This window comes from Cryptomeria japonica, chromosome 8 (assembly GCF_030272615.1).
Source record: "Cryptomeria japonica chromosome 8, Sugi_1.0, whole genome shotgun sequence".
NCBI classification, from domain to species: domain Eukaryota; kingdom Viridiplantae; phylum Streptophyta; class Pinopsida; order Cupressales; family Cupressaceae; genus Cryptomeria; species Cryptomeria japonica.
In genome coordinates, this window is record NC_081412.1 from 583,427,177 (window position 1) to 583,445,484 (window position 18,308).

Here is an 18,308-nt window from a genome sequence, read left to right on the forward strand (position 1 = left end):
CGCACATGGTTTCTAATCCTATACCCAATGTGTCAGTTATTCATGATAAGAAAAATATCACTGAACCTCCTACTGATAACCTGAATCTCAAGGCTGGAAAAACATGTTGGTCGGAAACACTGAGACTGTGGACCCCAACATCATCCCCGTCTACTCGCAAATTGAGGAGGGGACATCTTTAGAGTTCCCTGACATTGTTCTTGACCGTATTTTGCACAACATGGCTAATACTTTGGTGGGAAAATTCTTCTCCATGTGCCCCACAGTGGAGACGGTTAGAAAATGGGTCAAGGACAAATGGAAACTGAAAGGCAATGTCTCTGTTAGCACCATGCCTGGAGCCCTCTTCCTCTTCAAATTCACTGTTGAGGAGGATGTTGCTCTTGTCCTTTCTAGCTGCTGGTCCTATGGTCAAAAAAAAATTTCCCTTTTTCGATGGAAGGTTGGTTTTGACCCATCAGTTGATTTACAAAAAACTGCTCTGGTTTGGGTTCGTCTACCAGGGCCCCCCCTTGAATACTGGGATGAGTCCATCTTTAAATGGATTGGGAATTCCTTTGGTCATTTTGTTGGTGTCGATGAGATTACTAGAACCAAATCGCATCTAGTCTATGCACATTTCTGTGTTCAAGCTACTGTGAGCATGAATCTCCCCAACTTTATAACCCTCAAATCCAGGCTAGGAAGCTGGACTCAGACCCTTGTTTATGAGAATGCCACCCTTTTCTGCCAAAAATGCCGAAAAGTTAGGCATATTATTTCTCAATGCAATGCTCTACCTCCCTTGCCTCTTAAGCTTAAGGGCCTAGCCCTCGATGAAAGCCCTATGCCAAATGTTCCTCCCAAGCATAATGGCCCAATTGTGGGGCATGTTGTGGCTCCTACTTATGGCCTGGACCTACCTCCCCCTGCAATTGAGGACCCGGTTATGGTCAAGTACCCCTTTGCTAAGAGTATTATAAACCTTCTCAAATCTCCTGCAAAGAATGTGGATGAGGCCTCTAAATCGGCCCCAAAGGAACAATGCATCTCACCGTTGGCCAGCTTGGTTTCACCGGTTGATCAACTGGAAGATGGTGAGATTGTGAGGGCCCCATTCTTTCCCTGGAGATGACTCACTTCTCGGTGATGTTAACTCATCCCACTCTGCACCAGGGTATCCCCTCTCTTGGTGCACCTGGTGCGTCATCTAGTGATTGCAAGACTCCTGTTGATGAGGGTTGGATTACTCACAGATGCAAAACCAGGAATTCAAAGTCTGATGTGGGGATGGACCTTAAAGCAGGTCGGCCATCGCAGAGACTATCGGGACTGAAGGAAGCAGCAAGGGATATTGCCAATGGCAGGCAGTGGACTTTGGAGACGTCCATAAAAGGTAAGAAATGAAGGTCCTCTCATGGAATATGAGGGGCCTCAACAACCCCCAAAAGCAATATGCTCTTAAGAATTGTATTTTTAAAAATAAAACTATGGTCCTTCTCTTCCAAGAAGTTAAGATGTATATGTCTTCATTTTCCCTTGTTCGTGGAAAAATTTAGCCTGGTGCTAAGTGTGTTATCAGTGATTCTACTAGAGCCTCTGGTGGCTTGGTTACCATGCGGGACCCCTCCTATTTCTCTGGTAGTCTTCTCTCCTCCTCTACCAACCTTTTGGTCTCTAAACTCTCTTCCCCGATGGACTCCTACCTTCTCATTAATGTATATGCCCCTAATGTCAGATCGAGTAGACTGAATCTTTGGAATGACATAACTACTCTAATACAAAATAATGCCAATGCCCACTGGTTGATCGCAAGTGATTTCAACTCTCCTCTGATCCCCTCTGAGAAGTTGGGGGGCCTCTCGGAGTACTCTGACAGCATGACTGATCTTGTCGACTTCATTGGTAGGAATGGGTTAATGGATGTGGAACTAACGGGGCAAAAATTCACTTGGTCCAATCTTAGGAAGGGAAAGGATCTTATTCAGGTCAGACTTGACAGATTTCTCATCTCAGGCAATTGGGGAATTGGTCCCTCCTTGAAGCTCACTACCCTCCCCAGAATAGTCTCTGATCACAACCCCCTACTCCTTTGGAACACTACGAATTCTGTAAGGAAAAATCACCCTTTTAGGTATGAAATTATGTGGAATTCTCATCCGGAGTTCAATGAATGCATCAAAAGATGGTGGAGCACCTGCATCCCTGGCACACCTATGTTCCAGATTGCCCAAAAGCTAGATTTGATCAAAAGGAATGTCTGGGGTTGGAATAAATATACCTTCGGGGATATCTTCAAGCGAAAAAAGGATCTCAATAGTAAACTGACAGTTATCCAAGAGCGCATTGATCAAGGCGACTTCCTTGAAGCTACTCATATGGAGGAGGTTGCTCTCCGCAGAAAATGGAAGGAGAACTCCCACAAAGAAGAACTCTACTGGAAAAAGAAATCTCGAGTACAATGGCTCAAAGAGGGTGATAAGAATACGACTTTCTTTCATAGATTTGCTATTATCCACAGGCGAAGAAACCACATCTCCTCCTTCTTGGATGATAACAATCAAGAGGTCAATAATGAGGACAGTTTGGGTAGACTGACTACTAACTATTTTGCCACTTTGTCTAGGGAGGATGGTAACTTTGGGGCTCCTGCTAGGGAGGATCTTCTCAACTGCTTCCCATCCCCCCCTCTTGGTGGAAGACAACAACCTCATTTTGGCCCCTATTTCTAAGGAGGAAGTCAAGTCCACTGTTTTTTCTATGGGTTCCTTCAAAACCCCGAGTCCTGATGGTTTCCCCCTTGCTTTTTTCCAAGATTTTTGGGATGTGGTGGGCCCTGATGTTATTCTGGCCACCAAGAATTTTTTCAGATATGAAAGGCTTCTCAACAAGCTCAATAACACCTTCATTGCCCTTGTCCCTAAAGTACAGGAGGCGACCAGTCTCAAGGACTTCCGCCCTATTAGTCTCTGCAACACTATTTATAAAATCTTCATCAAAGTTCTTGTTAATAGGCTCAAACCTTTCCTGGATTCTCTGATTAGCCCTACCCAAAAAGGTTTTGTCTCGGGTAGACAGATTCTTGATGCAGCCATCTCTACTCATGAGATAATTCATTCCATGGATAAGTGCCATCAGTCGGGGATGGTGCTCAAGCTTGATATCTCTAAGGCTTATGATAGAGTCAACTGGAACTTTCTCTTCAAAGTTTTGAAGACAATGGGGTTTGGAGATAAACTCATTAAACTTATTGGGGAATGCATATCTATGGTTACCTACTTTGTGCTTTTCAATGGGAGCCCCCTGGATAAGTTCAGGGCTTCCAGAGGTCTGCAACAAGGGGATCCTCTCTCCCCTTACCTTTTCATCATCCTTGTTGAAGTGTTGGCTTCCAATTTGAACTTCATGGTTAACAGGGGAGCTCTCTTGGGCATCAAACCTGCCTCTACGATGCCTCCTAATGTTTTGCAGCAGTTTGTCAATGACACTATTCTCTTTGGTATCTCCACTGTGTGGGAAGCTATGACTTGGAAATCCTTTCTTAACTCTTATGCTCAAGCCTCTAGTCAACACATTAACTATTAGAAGAGCACCATTTACTTCTTTCACACTCATGTTCAACTCCAAGATAAAGTCAGCAGAATCCTTGGTTGTCAAAGGGCCTCCCTCCCTGGCACCTACCTTGGTCTCCCTTTGACTGTCAAAGATGTCTCTAATTCCTTCTGGATCTCTATCCTTGAAAGAATGTAGAAGAAGTTGGCTGGTTGGAAAGGTAGATTCCTCAGTAGTGCTGGGAAATTATAGTTGTTGTCCTCCTCCCTTCAGGGGATCCCCATGTACTTCCTCTCCCTTTTAACGATTTATACGGCTATGGCTGCTAAGATGGAGAATATCCAAAAGACTTTCCTTTGGACGGGGATGGAAGAAAAGAAGAGGCTCACTTTGGTGGGCTAGGACAAAGTTTGTCTCCCTAAGGCCATGGGTGGGTTGGGAACCCGCAAGATCTCAAGGTTCAATAAGGCCCTTATGACCAAAATTGCATGGAATCTTTTCAATAAGGATGCGGATTGGAGCAGGATCATCAGAGCTAAATACCTGGCTAATGGGGATTTTTCCTTTGTTCTGAAAGAGGAGGGCCTCCCTAGGGGTTCCAAAATTTGGAACAACATCTTGAGTTGCAGGGACCCTTTATCCCATTGTATGAGGTCGCTTATTGGAAATGGAAGGAATATTCTCTTCTGGGAGGATTGTTGGCTGGGAGAGAAGCCCCTTGCTCCATCCCCCTCCCTTAGAAGGCTACAGGGTGTTGCCAAAAGTTTCTTTGGAGAAAGGGTCACTGATTATTTCATCAACAACACTTGGAGGGATCTGGAGGACTGCTGCATTGATCATCCCTTCCTCCTCCCTGCTGCTAGAGAGCTCCAGAAGCTCTTGGCTGGCACCTTTCTCCCCCTTTTTCCTAGGGAAGATAGATTCATTTGGAAGTTGGACCTTTCTAGAGACTTCTCTGTCAGAACTACCTACAACAGCTTGATAAGAGAACCTGATAACACCTCTATCTGGAAAGAGGTATGGAATCCCCAACTCATCCCCAAGGTCAATTTCTTTTGGTGGACTGGTCTCCTCAACAAAATTTTGACCCAAGACAATTTGGTCAAGCGGGGATTCCACTTACCTAATAGATGCATCCTTTGCAAAAAAGATGAGAAAAGTCTTGCTCATCTCTTTCTCCACTGTGTCTTTGCTCGGGAGCTCTGGGGATGGTCTACAATAAGCTCAATATTTATTGGATTATGAATGACAACTTGTTAAGTTTGTCCCAGGAGTTTTGGGGCCCCTCATCCAACCCCCTTATCCCAACAACTGTGGAAGCAGATTCCCCCTCATGTGAGCTTGAGTATTTGGAAGGAGAGGAATGACAGGATATTCAGGGAGAAAGAGGCCTCTGTGGAAACTGTGTTTGTTCGATTCCTAAAGTTAATTCTTGAGAATATCTCTATTTCTAAAACCCGATTGGCTTCAAACCTCCCTCTACCTGGGACTGGGAAATTGCTAGATGTTGGAGCATCCCCCCCTTGTTCTCTCTTGTTTACTACTCTAAGAGACTCCTAAGGCAAAGCATAGTTTGGTCCCCTCCGGCCACACATTTCAAACTCAACTTTGATGGGGCTGCCAAGGGGGTCTAGCTGTTGGTGGAGGGGTTATCAGAACCCAATTGGGGGCCTTTGTTGCTGCTTATGCAGGCAACCTGAATGGGCATTCCTCTAATTAGGTTGAAGCAATGGCCTTAGCCTGGGGAATCTGTATCGCTCTCACCATGGGAATCGGGATTATGGATATTGAGGGTGACTCTAAGCTCATCATTGATGTTGTCAAAGGGCGGAATAGGCTCAATTGGACCATTGAGGGAACCATCAGGGACACCCTGAGACTCATCTTTGGGATTGATTCGTTCAAAATTATGCATGTCTACAGGGAAGGCAACAGAGTGGAGGATTCCTTGGCGGCCCTTGGCCTAAATCTTTCTGGTTTGAGATGTTGGAGGAGCCATAATTCCCTCCCAAACCATGTTAACTTCCTTCTTCATGAAGAGAAAACTAAAATTCCTATCAATGATTGAGTTATTGCCTAGTTTTTTCCTTACTCTCCTCTCTTCCCTTGGGGTCGTCTAGAGGTGTTGGTTTCATAATTCAAATTATGAGAATATTTTTTTGATTTATATCGATGTGGTGGTGACTCGTTCAGCCAGGCTGGCGGGGAAGGACGTGCTACTTTGTTGGCAAATCCTTTGGACTTACCGAATTATGATGAGGTATGATTGGAAAGGTAACGTGTTGGTTGCCGCTAATATTTGTTGGCTTTTCATGCCTCGTAACTAGGAAAACATTTCTAAAAGTGATTTCAATTTTTCCCAAGTGCCCAACTTCATGTCTCACTTAATGATGTCGAGCTCACACGCTTCCCATTGTCTTTTCTCGGCTTGCTTCTCGAAGGGTCTCTGCAATTTTCTCTGCGAAAATATTTTCATGTCTAAAGAAGTTCTGTTGGCGAACGATATGGGGGGTGAAAGAGTCATATATGAACCAGACAAACCGGATGACTTCAAGAATGACCCCTTGGTCTAGAATTTTTGTGTTGAAGGAGGGGTTGCCGATTTTTTGGAATGTCTGCAGGACCATGATGAGTAGCTCTCGACTGTTTTTGCCTCCTCCTGGTCTGGGAGGCGTGTTTCGGTAGGTGGCATTTCTTTCGATGTCTCTGAGGAAACTATTACCTAGGCCACGAAGCTGGCCCTTGACAGACGATGCTGGAAGCGCACCAACCATGTTGCCAACAACGAAGGCCTAAAACTCTTCTTCTGCAATCGTGAGGAACTTGTCAAACTCCAGGGTGGGTTTGCTCAGGAAGAGCTTAAACACCCGTGGAATATGATCTGCCTTATGATCATGAAATAATTCACTCTTGAGGGCAGGCACAAGGTATTTTACTACTATCATTTGCCCCTTCTAAATCATTTTCGCAATAACAATTTTCTCTATCTGCCCTTTTATTTACTGCATTCCATCGAAAGCTTTGTTAAAGACACCATGGACCCCAAGCATGGGGATAAGCCACCCTACTTCCTTCACTAGGGCCTCATTTACAGGTTGTACAAATTTTGTGAGGCCCTTTGGCCCCCCTGGAACCTCTCACTCTCTCAGCCCCCTATGCCAACTCGGTAGCAGCTTGTCGCCCTTTCCATGGCCTTACCCAAATTTTTCCAATATCCACATGAAGGCTTTGCTACGGCCAACTTCTCCATGTCTCTGTCCACTTATGCCTCCACTGTTTCTTTATTTGTGGTCTCTCCCGGCTTGACTTTGTCCGCCTCTCCCAGCGTTTCCCACTCCATGTCCAAGGGTAAAGGCAAAACCCCTATTAAACACAAACGTATTGTCTTTGAAGACAATTCGTCTTCTGAGGATATTGAGAATGACAACTCTTCCTCTGATTCTGAGGTTAAAAGGAGATCCTCCAGATTGGCTTCCAAAAGCTTGCATAAAAAGAAGACCCCTGTGATTGAAACTATGGACTCAGAGGAGGACCCCATTGAGGACAAAGAGGGAGAGGACCCTAAAACCACTATGGGGGGGCCTGTTGAGGATGTTGCTGAAGCAGATATGACTAGGGACCCCATGGATTTGGGCACTGTTGGTGCCGCTAGCAAGGGCAATTATGAGATGCAAGTCCAGGACTCTATTGATGTTAAGGATAGGGCCACTATGAACATGGGCACTGTGGGTGTCACGGGTGACAAAAATTCTGATACTAAAGCCCTTGACTCTGGTGACTTGAACTCGGATTTAAAGATGGCAGAACAAGTGATGAACTTTATTCCTCTGATGGGCCTGGGCACTGATATTGATTGTTCCCCTGCTGAAGATGTGGCCAAGGCGATGGATAAGACTATGGATGACAAGGCTACTGTGAACCCCCAGGGTGTCCCTACTCTAGAGCAAATGGAAATGTTGTGCACGGACGTGTTGGACATCATGTAGAGGATTGAGAAACTGGGCCTTGTGATTGAATTGCAGGCCATCATGGATGATGTCAGTCGGCTCAAGAGCAAGGTGGAGGCCAAGGATGCCCAAATTGCGAGCCTTAATGAATTTCATCTGCATATCATACATAACTCGGCGCTCACCCTCTCTCTACTGAGGGAACGAATCGCGGACACGGAGGAGGAGACCCGGGAGGCTAAGGACATGCATAAGTTCCTGTTTAATGAATGAAACAATGTCATTGATGCCACTGGGGTGCGAAAGGCATCCCTGTAGTTTGTTTTTTGTGTTTTTTGCTTCTTGTTTTTTTATTTTCAAAGACTTGGTCTCAGTTTGATGTTAATTCTGTTACTATTAATGTTGTTATAGTGATGTTAATAGTTCTGCTATGTAAAGGGTCAGTGCCCTCGTTCTCACTGTTTTTTCAATCAAAAACATTCATTCATACAATGATATAGAAAACAATTTACACTATTTAGATATGTGTATGTTTTATAAATGTTCATTAATCAAATAATTTATAATCATTTTACACATGATAAATCCATTTTATATTTTTTAAACATTAAAACTTAATTTTATAAAAATATCATTTTCCATATATGAATCCATTTTTTTTTTTTGTTTTTAAAAATTTGACTTTTCAAAATTGTAAAAAGTGAAGGTCTGATAATTCATGCATCCATAAACAGCTTGGACTTGGATGCTGTTCAGCAGTGTAAAAACAATCATAATCTCCTTCAGATTGCTAAGTTGTCATGCACTGTTTATTTGTACTAATACTTGGTGTCTTTTTTCAAATCTGGCATTAAGAATAGTCTTCTGGCTTTGATTTCTACTATTTCTTTAGCTTTTATTTTTGTTTGCGTGTATTGGTAAATAATCCCGTACGCACGTGTTTTAGACGAACTTAAATCGATGTTGAATTTCTGGCCCTTCAATAATACACGGAAACATAGAAGGGGAAAGTATGATTCGATATCGTAACAGTAGATTTTTATTTATTATTTTGTACGGGGGTTTTATGTTAAATTCCGATTGTTTTTTTGATTTTTTGTGGGTATAAGAGTTAAGCTGAAATCAGTTGAAAGCAAGAATTAAAAGCATTAATTCATGAACATAATTTGAGCATAATTTGAAATCTTTAAATTTATTAAATGTAAATATATAAATAATTTTATTCTTTTGATTAAGAGTTAAGAATTTGGATTCTACATAAATTTAAATGAAGATTAGAAATAAATTTATTAAAACATAAAAGTTAAATCACACGAGATGTATAAATATTTTTTTATTAAAATTTAAGTAGAATTTGGATTCTATACTAGCTTACATAGAGATATCCTTATAGGCGCTTCGATAAGGATATCTCTCGACGACATGGGAAACAATAAAAAATTCAAAATAGAACTATATAATATTATATTAATGTTTGTTGCAATAATATGTAATATTATTATTGCAATTATTATTATTATTTTCTATTCGTTTGTGTAACAATATTATAGTATACTATTATTATTAATTTATATTGTTTTGATTATTATGATATTATATTATAATTTAATAAAAAATAATATTCATAATATAAATTTTAAATATTTTAAATATATTATATTATTATTTTAAATTATTTTTAGTTATAATATTATTAAATGTATTATTAAATAACTAATTAGATATAATTAATAATTTGATATAAAGTTAGGTTTTGGGTCATTATCAGGTTAGGGTTAGGGTTAGAGTCTAGATTAGAGGGAGTTATATAGGATATGGTTGGGCTTTGGTTTATGGTTATGTTTTGGATCAAGGTTAAGGTTAGTACTATGATCAAGGTTAATATTTACATCATGGTTAGGGTTATGATTAGGGTTAGGGTTTTGATAATGGTTAGGATGTGTATATCATGGTTACAATTAGCATCAAGGTGATGGTTCGGTTTTGGTAAATAGGATTATGGTTATGATTAGGGTTTACAATTATAGTTAGGCTTTGGGTTTAGTCATAAGGTTGAGTTTATGGTTAGGGTTTAGTGTTAAGGTTACAATTACTTAGGGTCAGAATTAGGGTTATGGTTCAATTACATTAAGGTTAGGGTTAAATTAGTATTAAAGTTCAATTAAGATTAAGGTTTGGGCTAGATTAAGGTTAAGAATATATTAGGATTAAAGTTCAATTATGGTTAGGGTTAAGCTTAGGCCAGGAGTATTGTTAGGGTCAAGGTTTAGGATTATGGTTAGGTTAGCATTAGGATTAGGGTTGGGTTGAGGATTATGATTAGGGTTGTGATTTGGGGTTATTGTTAGGATTATTGTTTGCATCATGCTTGGGGTTAAGGATACATTTTGAATTATGATTAGGCTTAGGGTTAGGGTCATTGTTAGGATTATAGCTAGGGTTAGGGTTAGGGTTAGGGTTAGATTTAGGGTCATTGTTTTTATCTTGATTAGGACTATGGTTAGGGTTAGGTTTATCTCTAGGGTTAGTATTTACATCATGGTTAGGATTATGGCTAGGGTTATGGTTTACATCATGGTTTGGGTTATAGTTAAGATTTACAATTAGAGTTAGGATTAAGGTTAGGGTTAGTGTGTGTGTTGAATTCAAGTATAATGATAGACTAAATAGGTAACTATAAAATCTTGATCTATTAACTATAAATTTAAGTGAAGATTAGAAATAAATTTATTAATACATAAAAGTTAAATCACATGAGATGTATAAATATTTTAACATTATCATTCAATAAATATTTTAACATTATCATTTTTGAAAGATTTGTAAAACTAACTATAATTATAAAGGAAATATTTTAACATTATCATTTTTGAAAGATTTGTAAAACTAACTATAATTATAAAGGAATGTCCTCCATAATCTCAAGTTAAATATTCACCTTTGTTTTTTTAATAGTCAATGATACTTTTTAACTTTCAAACCTTCCACATTTATCTCAAGTTAGGGTACACAACTACGGGTCCTTTCCCCTAATACAAGATACTCAATGATTTAAAATATATATTTATATATATATATATATAAATTTATATATATATATTATGAATTATTTATTTGTATTGTTCAAAAGTTTACTTAAGAAGCAAGAATTGAGAAGTAACATCCATTCATCCATGTTCATCCATGTAATAATATAGATACTCAATGATTTTAGGAAAAAATATATATATTAAAATTAAAATATATATTTTATAATTTATTTATTTATATTGTTTCAAAAGCTTATCTAAGTTGAATAATATCCATTAAGAACCAAGAATTGACGAGTAATATCCATTCTACTCATGTATTCTATATCAAAACCTCGCACTCTTCTTCCCTAACAGACATTCAGAACAATTAAAATACAGTAATACATTTTTAAAATATATAAATTCCCATCTTGAATTTTTTTTTTTTTTCAACTCTTAAATTTTAGCTGAAATTTAACAGAAACATTAACCTTAAAAACATGCCTGGTCCGGCCACCTACCCTTGGAGAAAGTAGAGAACTGGAAAAGCACACAATTCCATCCTTCCTTTGAACAGATCACTTCTGACCCAGCCAACTTCAATATATCAAGAGACAATTATCGGAGATACAATCGATGAGAAGAAAAATCTCACAGTAAAATTTCAATGTTCTCAACCCATTTGAGCATTGGGATTTGGATCCCAAATTAAGAGTTAAAATTGGCAAAAATTAAGCATCTGTGTGCTTCCTCAGCTTATAAATCATGAAAAGTTTAGGGTCTAGACAACCACTTAAAAATACCTGTCATTGAATGGGTAATAAATGCACAAGACAGAAAAACTAAAAAGTTATTTATCGATGGCAGAAGAGTTGGCCTTTTTAATCATCCAATTATTTCATCCATGGTCATTGACTTCAAACAAATTAGTTGATTGCCAATCATTATTCCTCCTTCAGAATTGTTCATGATTAGACTTTAAATAACCTTGTTTTTTATACAGTAATGTGATTACAACAAAAAAACAAATTAATTAAATGTTCCATCAGAATCAGGGTATTTATACAGTAATGTGATTACAACAAAACAACAAAAATTAATTAAATGTTCCATCAGAATCAGGGTATTTGCCCTAAAAAATTAAATGTTCCATCAGAATCAGGGTATTTGCCCTAAAAAATCACGAGCTCGGAATATGGAAATGCATTATAACTCCAGATTACGCAACTTAAAATTCCTTTCAAAAGACAATTACATTCGCTAAAAGAACCCTTTAAGGTTCGAGATATATCACCAATGGTAAGAAATAGTAATACCCTGTACAATTTTGCCTTGGTAAACAAGAAATTTATCTTTCCTCATATATAATCATAATATTGGAAAAAAAATGCTGTAAGAAAAAATTACAACGGGATGAGGCAATAATAGATCAAGTCAGTCGTTATCTTCTACTATTTTTTCTTCCCAGATCCACCACCACGACGCTGATGTTATCAGCACTCCCTTTTGCAAGAGCCAATTTCGTCAAAAGCGCAGCAGCGGCAGCTGACGGAGATTCATCGCCGTTACCTAACATCGATCTCAAACCCCCACCTGGCAGTCGACCCGACAGACATTTGCGGGCCACATCACACACCAATTCGTTGGAAAGAACGTCCCAAAGTCCGTCACTTGCCAGAATTAAACACTCGTCTTCGTCTATCCGATCCGTTATCGTGACCTCCGGCTCTGATATGACGTAGGGTTTCAGGTACTTGTCACCTGATTGGAGAATTAACAAAAGCTTTTAGACAAAAGAATGCATTGAATCTACAAAAAATTTTAAGAAGAAAAAAATATAGATTTTGGGCCGTTTTCTTCCAGCCAAAGTTTACAGATTTAAATCCATCCAGTGAATGAGTGCAGATTTGAGATCCTCTAAATAAGTTGTTTATTTTAAATCCCCCAGGCCAAAATATGCAGATTTTCAATCCCTTCGAACCAGAAATTGCAGATTTAAGATCTTTAAGACCTAAAATTGCAGATTTAAGATCTTTAGGACCTAAAATTGCAGATTTACAAGCCTTTTGAGGAGCTAAAAAATGAATCTTCAAAACTTTGAAAGTATTTGCAAGCCAAAACTTTAAGCGGGGTATTTCTAACCAAAAGAATGGCTATTTCTAGCCTACAGATTGAACATGTATACGCATTTCCCAGGTTAAGGGTCAAGATGAAATGCCTGCTTACCGATAGCCCTGGACATGGCCAGAACACCAAAAACGCGAGGCCCATTCCAGAAAATAACGCGGCCACCGGCGGACTCGATTCGTGAAATCTCATCTGGTCTGTCTGGCTGTAGAAGCAGAAAAAAGAAAAATTTGCTTTAAATCTCTGTCAATTCCTAAGAGAAATGAAAAATAACTCCGTGAGTTCACAAACTACAGAAGGATAAACGATATTAAAATTTTGTGCGATGAAAAATAGCCAGGATTATTTAACAGGGACGATAAATGATACCTTATGATCGACCGATAATGGAATCGCCGTGCCTCCACGTGACAAGACAGCCCGAGAATCGCCACAGTTAGCGACAACAATCTGGTGCGCGCCTACTAACGCCACAACGGCGGTAGTACCTACGGTTTCCGACGTTATCGTCTGCTCACAACTACATTCGCTTCCTCCGCTAGCTATGCAGTCATTTTTACACCGCAAACCCCCAGACAAAACCTCGGTGTCCACTCTGCTAAAGCAGTTCTTCATCGCCGTCTGCCATTGCGTCTCGCTTAGCAGATCACCGCGAGCCTTCATCTCCTCCACAAGAACCTCGTGCAGCCGTTCTTTGCAGAAAAAAGCTGCCTGAGAACAAATAACCATCGACATAACTAAGAGATGCCAGAAATTTGCTTGTCGAAACAATACAAAGGAAATGAAAAGAGGAAAAGATATACACCTATGAATCTGTGACACACCTGAGATCCTCCATGGCCGTCGTAAACGCCAAAGAAGTGCAAAGCGCCGCCAGTCTGTTCATCTTTCCCGCAATTGAACGCGGGAAGAATCGAAACCGCGTCCTCCATTTCTCTGCGTCGTCCACAAAAGGTCACCATACCGTGCTCAGGGCAGGCAAAGTTTTCATAACAGTTGCCAGTACTACCGGAGGACCCCTCTGGCGTCAAAATTACGCTTTTCTCCAATCCGCCACTGTCAACTTTCGAAGCTGGAGCACAAACCCTATCTCTCCCCTGCTCTCCATTTCCAGACTTCAAACCAGCGTTATCCAACGCAGAACTATCAACAGCATTATCGCATTCCCTGGCACAATCGCTACTGCAACAGACGGAATCCTTGGACAGCTTGATCCTTTTCCTTGCTGCATAAGAAGCTGCTTCAGCCCCAACAGCAACCGCTACAACGCCCGAAGTGGCAACGAGTTTAAGCTTTCGGATCTCCATCCTCCGGCGCCTTGCCATACGACATGACTTCCGCTCGCCAGGGGAAACATGCTTGTCATCCACAATACTCCTGCAGCAGATCTCTGGCCCTTCCATGCAGAATACTTCCCTTCCAAAAACACCACCACAAGCTCTAATCCTCAACACAATTACAAAACCTGAAATCCACAAATCTGGCCGCAAAACATCCAAAATCGAACCAAAAACCCTCTCTTCTCTCCCAAAATCTTCCCCTCAAAAACAAAACCCCTCCTTTCTTGCCCTCTACATCAAATCCCCTCGAACTGAACACAGAAAACTCCCAGGTTTTCAAGCCCGCCCCCTTTAAACAACCCCAACAGACCTCCCCCATTTCTGCAACCACACCCCCTCCATGTATGATTAGCTCCTAGCTTTCGGGCAGGGCAGCGAGCTGCCCGGGTTAGAGTAGGTGCGACAAAGTGGCGGTGGACCCAATCGGGTGTCATTACAGCCACAACACCCCCTACACGTGGACGTCGGATCTCGCATTCGGCACACACCTGTCAATAATCGGGCAATCGGGAACTGATATCTTTATTTCTGCCGGACTTTTCATTCGGGCACCCATGGACCAATCAGCGTCCTCCGTCTAGCACCCTTGATGTGACACGTGCAGTGCAGTACGACGCATGTGGTCCTCACCGCTGTCAGCCGTGCAAAAATCTTACACGTAATCCCAAAAAAATTAAAAATCTTCCATTATCCCCTGGCACTGACACCTGTCCTTACTAATCACAACCCTCTAACTGTCATTATTCTTTATCATTCTTTTTTGCCGAATTTCATTAAACTTAATAAAAATACTTAATTTGTTATTCGTTGATGCAGGTGAGGCGTACCGAATCAAACAAGAGGATAAGAAAGAAAAGGCCCCCACGAGCACGACACGCACTTGCCTTCGCTTTTTCTGCGCTCCTTAAACTCCTCGCTTCTTCCTGACCTGTCAGCGCCGATTCGTCCCTGACCAACCGCCTTTCCCGCTCCCTTCCGACACGTGTTCCTAAGATGCGGGAAGTTTAAGGGGGAGAATACTTTGGCGGTCAAAAGAACAAATGTCCTGTTGATATGTAATTGAAGACGTGCCACACATGAAACGGGGTGGAAAAGGTAAGGAAATTGAATTTTGTTGTTCCCTTGTCACTTTGTATGCATCACAGCATAGAATTTTCTATTTTTTTAAATTTATTCTTATAAAATTCATATTTTTTTATTATTTAAACAAACTAGTTATTAATTTCCCTACCCAATCTCATATTTTCAACAGATCGTGCATTTGATATAAAGTATTATCTAAGCAAGGATCAGATTCTGGTTGTAATATTCACACTGAAAAGATGGCCACATGTTTTGCTTTCGACAAGTGTCCAGTCATCTAGTCATAGAAGCCATAATTTAAGGGGCTTTAATTTTAAGCAATCATGGGTAAACACTTGGCTCCTCTAGAAGGCCTTGTTTAATTTGTTTATTTAGGGTTAGATTAGGTATATATTTTTAGGTTTATTTTTTATTGTTTTGGTGTATCAAAGAGGATAGATTAGGTATATTTGAGTAACGTTTAAAAGACCATAAGATTGTAAAGGAAGGTAACCTTTTGCATTCAACCATAAATCAATCTTTATTATTATTTAATGATGATAAATAATTGGGGAATGACCAAAAAATAATAATAATAATGTATAAACAATGTGGTTTTAAAATATTAAATAAATACAAGAGATTTAGGAACAACAATGAGGTATGATTGTTCATGAAGTTTAGATTTGTGTTTTATATATAAATTTTATGTACAACTATAATTTTTGAGTCAATTTTATGGTTTGGGTTAATTTGCATAGTGTGTGTGTTTTTTAATATGTAGATCTAGTTTGATTGAATATGTGCATTTGCAAATCAATTTCTCTTGAAGTGTGTTATGCTTATCGGTGATCCAGTCATCGATTCAATTCCAAATGATCTAGATACAGATAAAGATCCATATACATATCCACCAACCGCAAAGACACAGTTCATCGGAGGTAGCTAGAGCCTAGGTGATATAGATGATAGTAGCATCAATGTAGATAAAGGGTTGTCCATTCGGTCTAGAATAAGCTGGAATAAGCAAGACTGGTGCTCCTCCCCATCCATGCTATACCCAGTCCTTCATAAATTGTGAGTATGCTTTTTTAACATGTAGATTTGATTTGGTTGAATATGTGCATTTGCAAATTGGTTTGTCTTGAAGTGTGTTATTTTCCCTAATTGTTAAGGACTAATGGTGTTTAGAAATAGTTTAGAAAATTTGCTAGATCACAAGGACCAGGTTCTCCTAGGTTAATCCCTTGATTAGATTGGCTTTACAATGATGTCAAAGATCAAACACAAGAATCTAAAATAATGTATATGATCTAGATGACTTCAATGCAAATTGGATTCCTTTTAGTACTCAAAATCAAAAGATTTGTATAATGGTTATTTGCAATATATAGTTTTTTTATCCTACATAATCAATGATGAATGAATTTGCATTCAAGGTCTCTATATACCAAGTCATAGCACCTACTCCCACAAACATTTATCAATCGGGTCACGATAACTAGTGAAATAGGTTAGAGTTGACATAGAATTGAATTTTTTTTAAAAAAATTGGATTAAATAAATGCATGGTGAGAGATTGATCATGCATGCCACTAGATTGACTCAAGAAATGAAAGTATTAATATCAAGTGAGGAAGGAGTGTATGGGAATTAGTGTCAAGGTACATGTAATAAATGACTAGAATTTAAGGATATGTGCAGAGTACTAAAAATTCCTTCAAAATGGGCCCAAACAATGGTGTACAAATTTTACCATTACTTTTTGGCCCTACTATGAGGTGCATGTGAATCCTAAATGAACGTGTATTTTGAAACATATGAGCACCAACAAGCATGCAATTTACTTAACAAGAAACAAAATTAACATTGTAGGTCTCATTAGTATTTGGATATTCTCTTCTGTACTATAGAACCTAAACATGCAACAAAGTTGACAATGTGGTTTGAATACATGTGAACACAAATAAAACTAAGAAAATAAAATGATATGACCTCATAGCCTAAACACCTATTGGAGCATTATTTTTTCTCTTATGGCCTTCCAAGTGATTGAATTGATTAGATCAATGAGGTATATGGCCCATGTTTTAATGACATTGTAGACAACATTGGCCACAATGTCATCTTAACTCTTGCATTTAGTTTGGAAAGCCTCTAAGATACATTGTACTTGTACAGTTAATTGCATTCTTGAATAATATTAACTATTATAATCCTACCAATAATAACTTCTTCCTAGAGTATTAACTCTTTATTTCCTAGAGTATTATCTCTTCTAAAGAGTTGAGTTGCTCTTCCACATCACTCCTAGAGATTCAATCCAAAGTATATAGCCTATATTTTTTCCATCATTTCTCTCCTCATCATCCTTACCTCTATGAATTTATTCTTGATATACTCTACTTTTTCATATTCTTGAACGTAAATGTATTATTTCCCATCTCCTTGAAATGTCTTCTCCTCCTAAGCTAAATCAAATACCCATTGCAATCAACAAATGGTCCAACAAAGAAAATTGGCATCAATCAAGAGAAGGAGAAAATGAAGATGGCATGGGTAAAAAAATCAAAAGATAATGTTGAAGAGAAGATTGAAAATGGATTCAAACCTACTGTGGTTGTTGAGCCCTCTTCTACAAACTAATAAAGATAACTATATCTAAGGGGGAGAATTGAAAGAAAATCTTAAGAGCCCCCTTTACAGTTCGATGTTGGAGTGCTTTCAGCGTGACAGAGTTCAAGAAGTCATTTCTGGAGGTTTTCGGATGATATGATTGGTCTGTAATCCAATTAAGTGAGAAAGGTAACTAAAACAGTATGTGCATGTGCGTGTGTCAACTTTTTGGAATTATGTTAGTAAGAATGCATTAATGACTGTCAGACACTAGTTGATATGCATATATTGGGATTTTTTTGAGCTCATTTGTTCACTTGTGAATTGATATCTCGAGAGCCCTTGTTCGAATAATATTTTTGTGTGATCAATGAGATTGAATTGATAGTCAGAAGCAAACCCTAGTTGTTCATGTAGAGAGTAAGGATGGCAATCCATTTTGTTGTTGACCCCAAGCTAAAGCCATGACCCGTTCTCAAGCCATATTTGTATATGGCAACTGTTAAAGACAAAGAAGGTGCATTTTCAAAAGTTTTGATCTATTGTCTATACATTGAAGATGTTAGGGCGTATATTCATGCCAAAATGGAGGAGGTAAGTCATGCAAAATTTAATGATCTCTGGAAGGATTTGATGGAAGATAATTTGATTATCCTTAAGAGCCAATACAAGAA

The 18,308-nt window shown here is 39.1% G+C and overlaps 3 protein-coding genes across 3 annotated transcripts; 2 read left to right on the plus strand and 1 right to left on the minus strand.

The window, feature by feature from the left end:
- Positions 1 to 220: 220 nt before the first annotated feature.
- Positions 221 to 1,114, plus strand: LOC131857812 (uncharacterized). Its single transcript, XM_059210540.1, has one exon. It carries the CDS (start codon positions 221 to 223, stop codon positions 1,112 to 1,114), a length of 894 nt encoding a protein of 297 aa, XP_059066523.1.
- Positions 1,115 to 3,123: 2,009 nt separating this feature from the next.
- Positions 3,124 to 3,564, plus strand: LOC131857813 (uncharacterized mitochondrial protein AtMg01250-like). The gene has a single exon (XM_059210541.1). The coding sequence runs from the start codon at positions 3,124 to 3,126 to the stop codon at positions 3,562 to 3,564; it is 441 nt and encodes a 146-aa protein (XP_059066524.1).
- An 8,127-nt stretch (positions 3,565 to 11,691) lies between these two features.
- Positions 11,692 to 14,316, minus strand: LOC131054643 (probable protein phosphatase 2C 68). The gene is made up of 4 exons (XM_057989187.2): positions 13,441 to 14,316; positions 12,986 to 13,327; positions 12,716 to 12,821; positions 11,692 to 12,250 (listed from the first exon to the last, which is right to left on the minus strand). Exons 1-4 carry the CDS (start codon positions 14,017 to 14,019, stop codon positions 11,931 to 11,933), a joined length of 1,347 nt encoding a protein of 448 aa, XP_057845170.1. The 5' UTR covers positions 14,020 to 14,316; the 3' UTR covers positions 11,692 to 11,930.
- Positions 14,317 to 18,308: the final 3,992 nt, after the last annotated feature.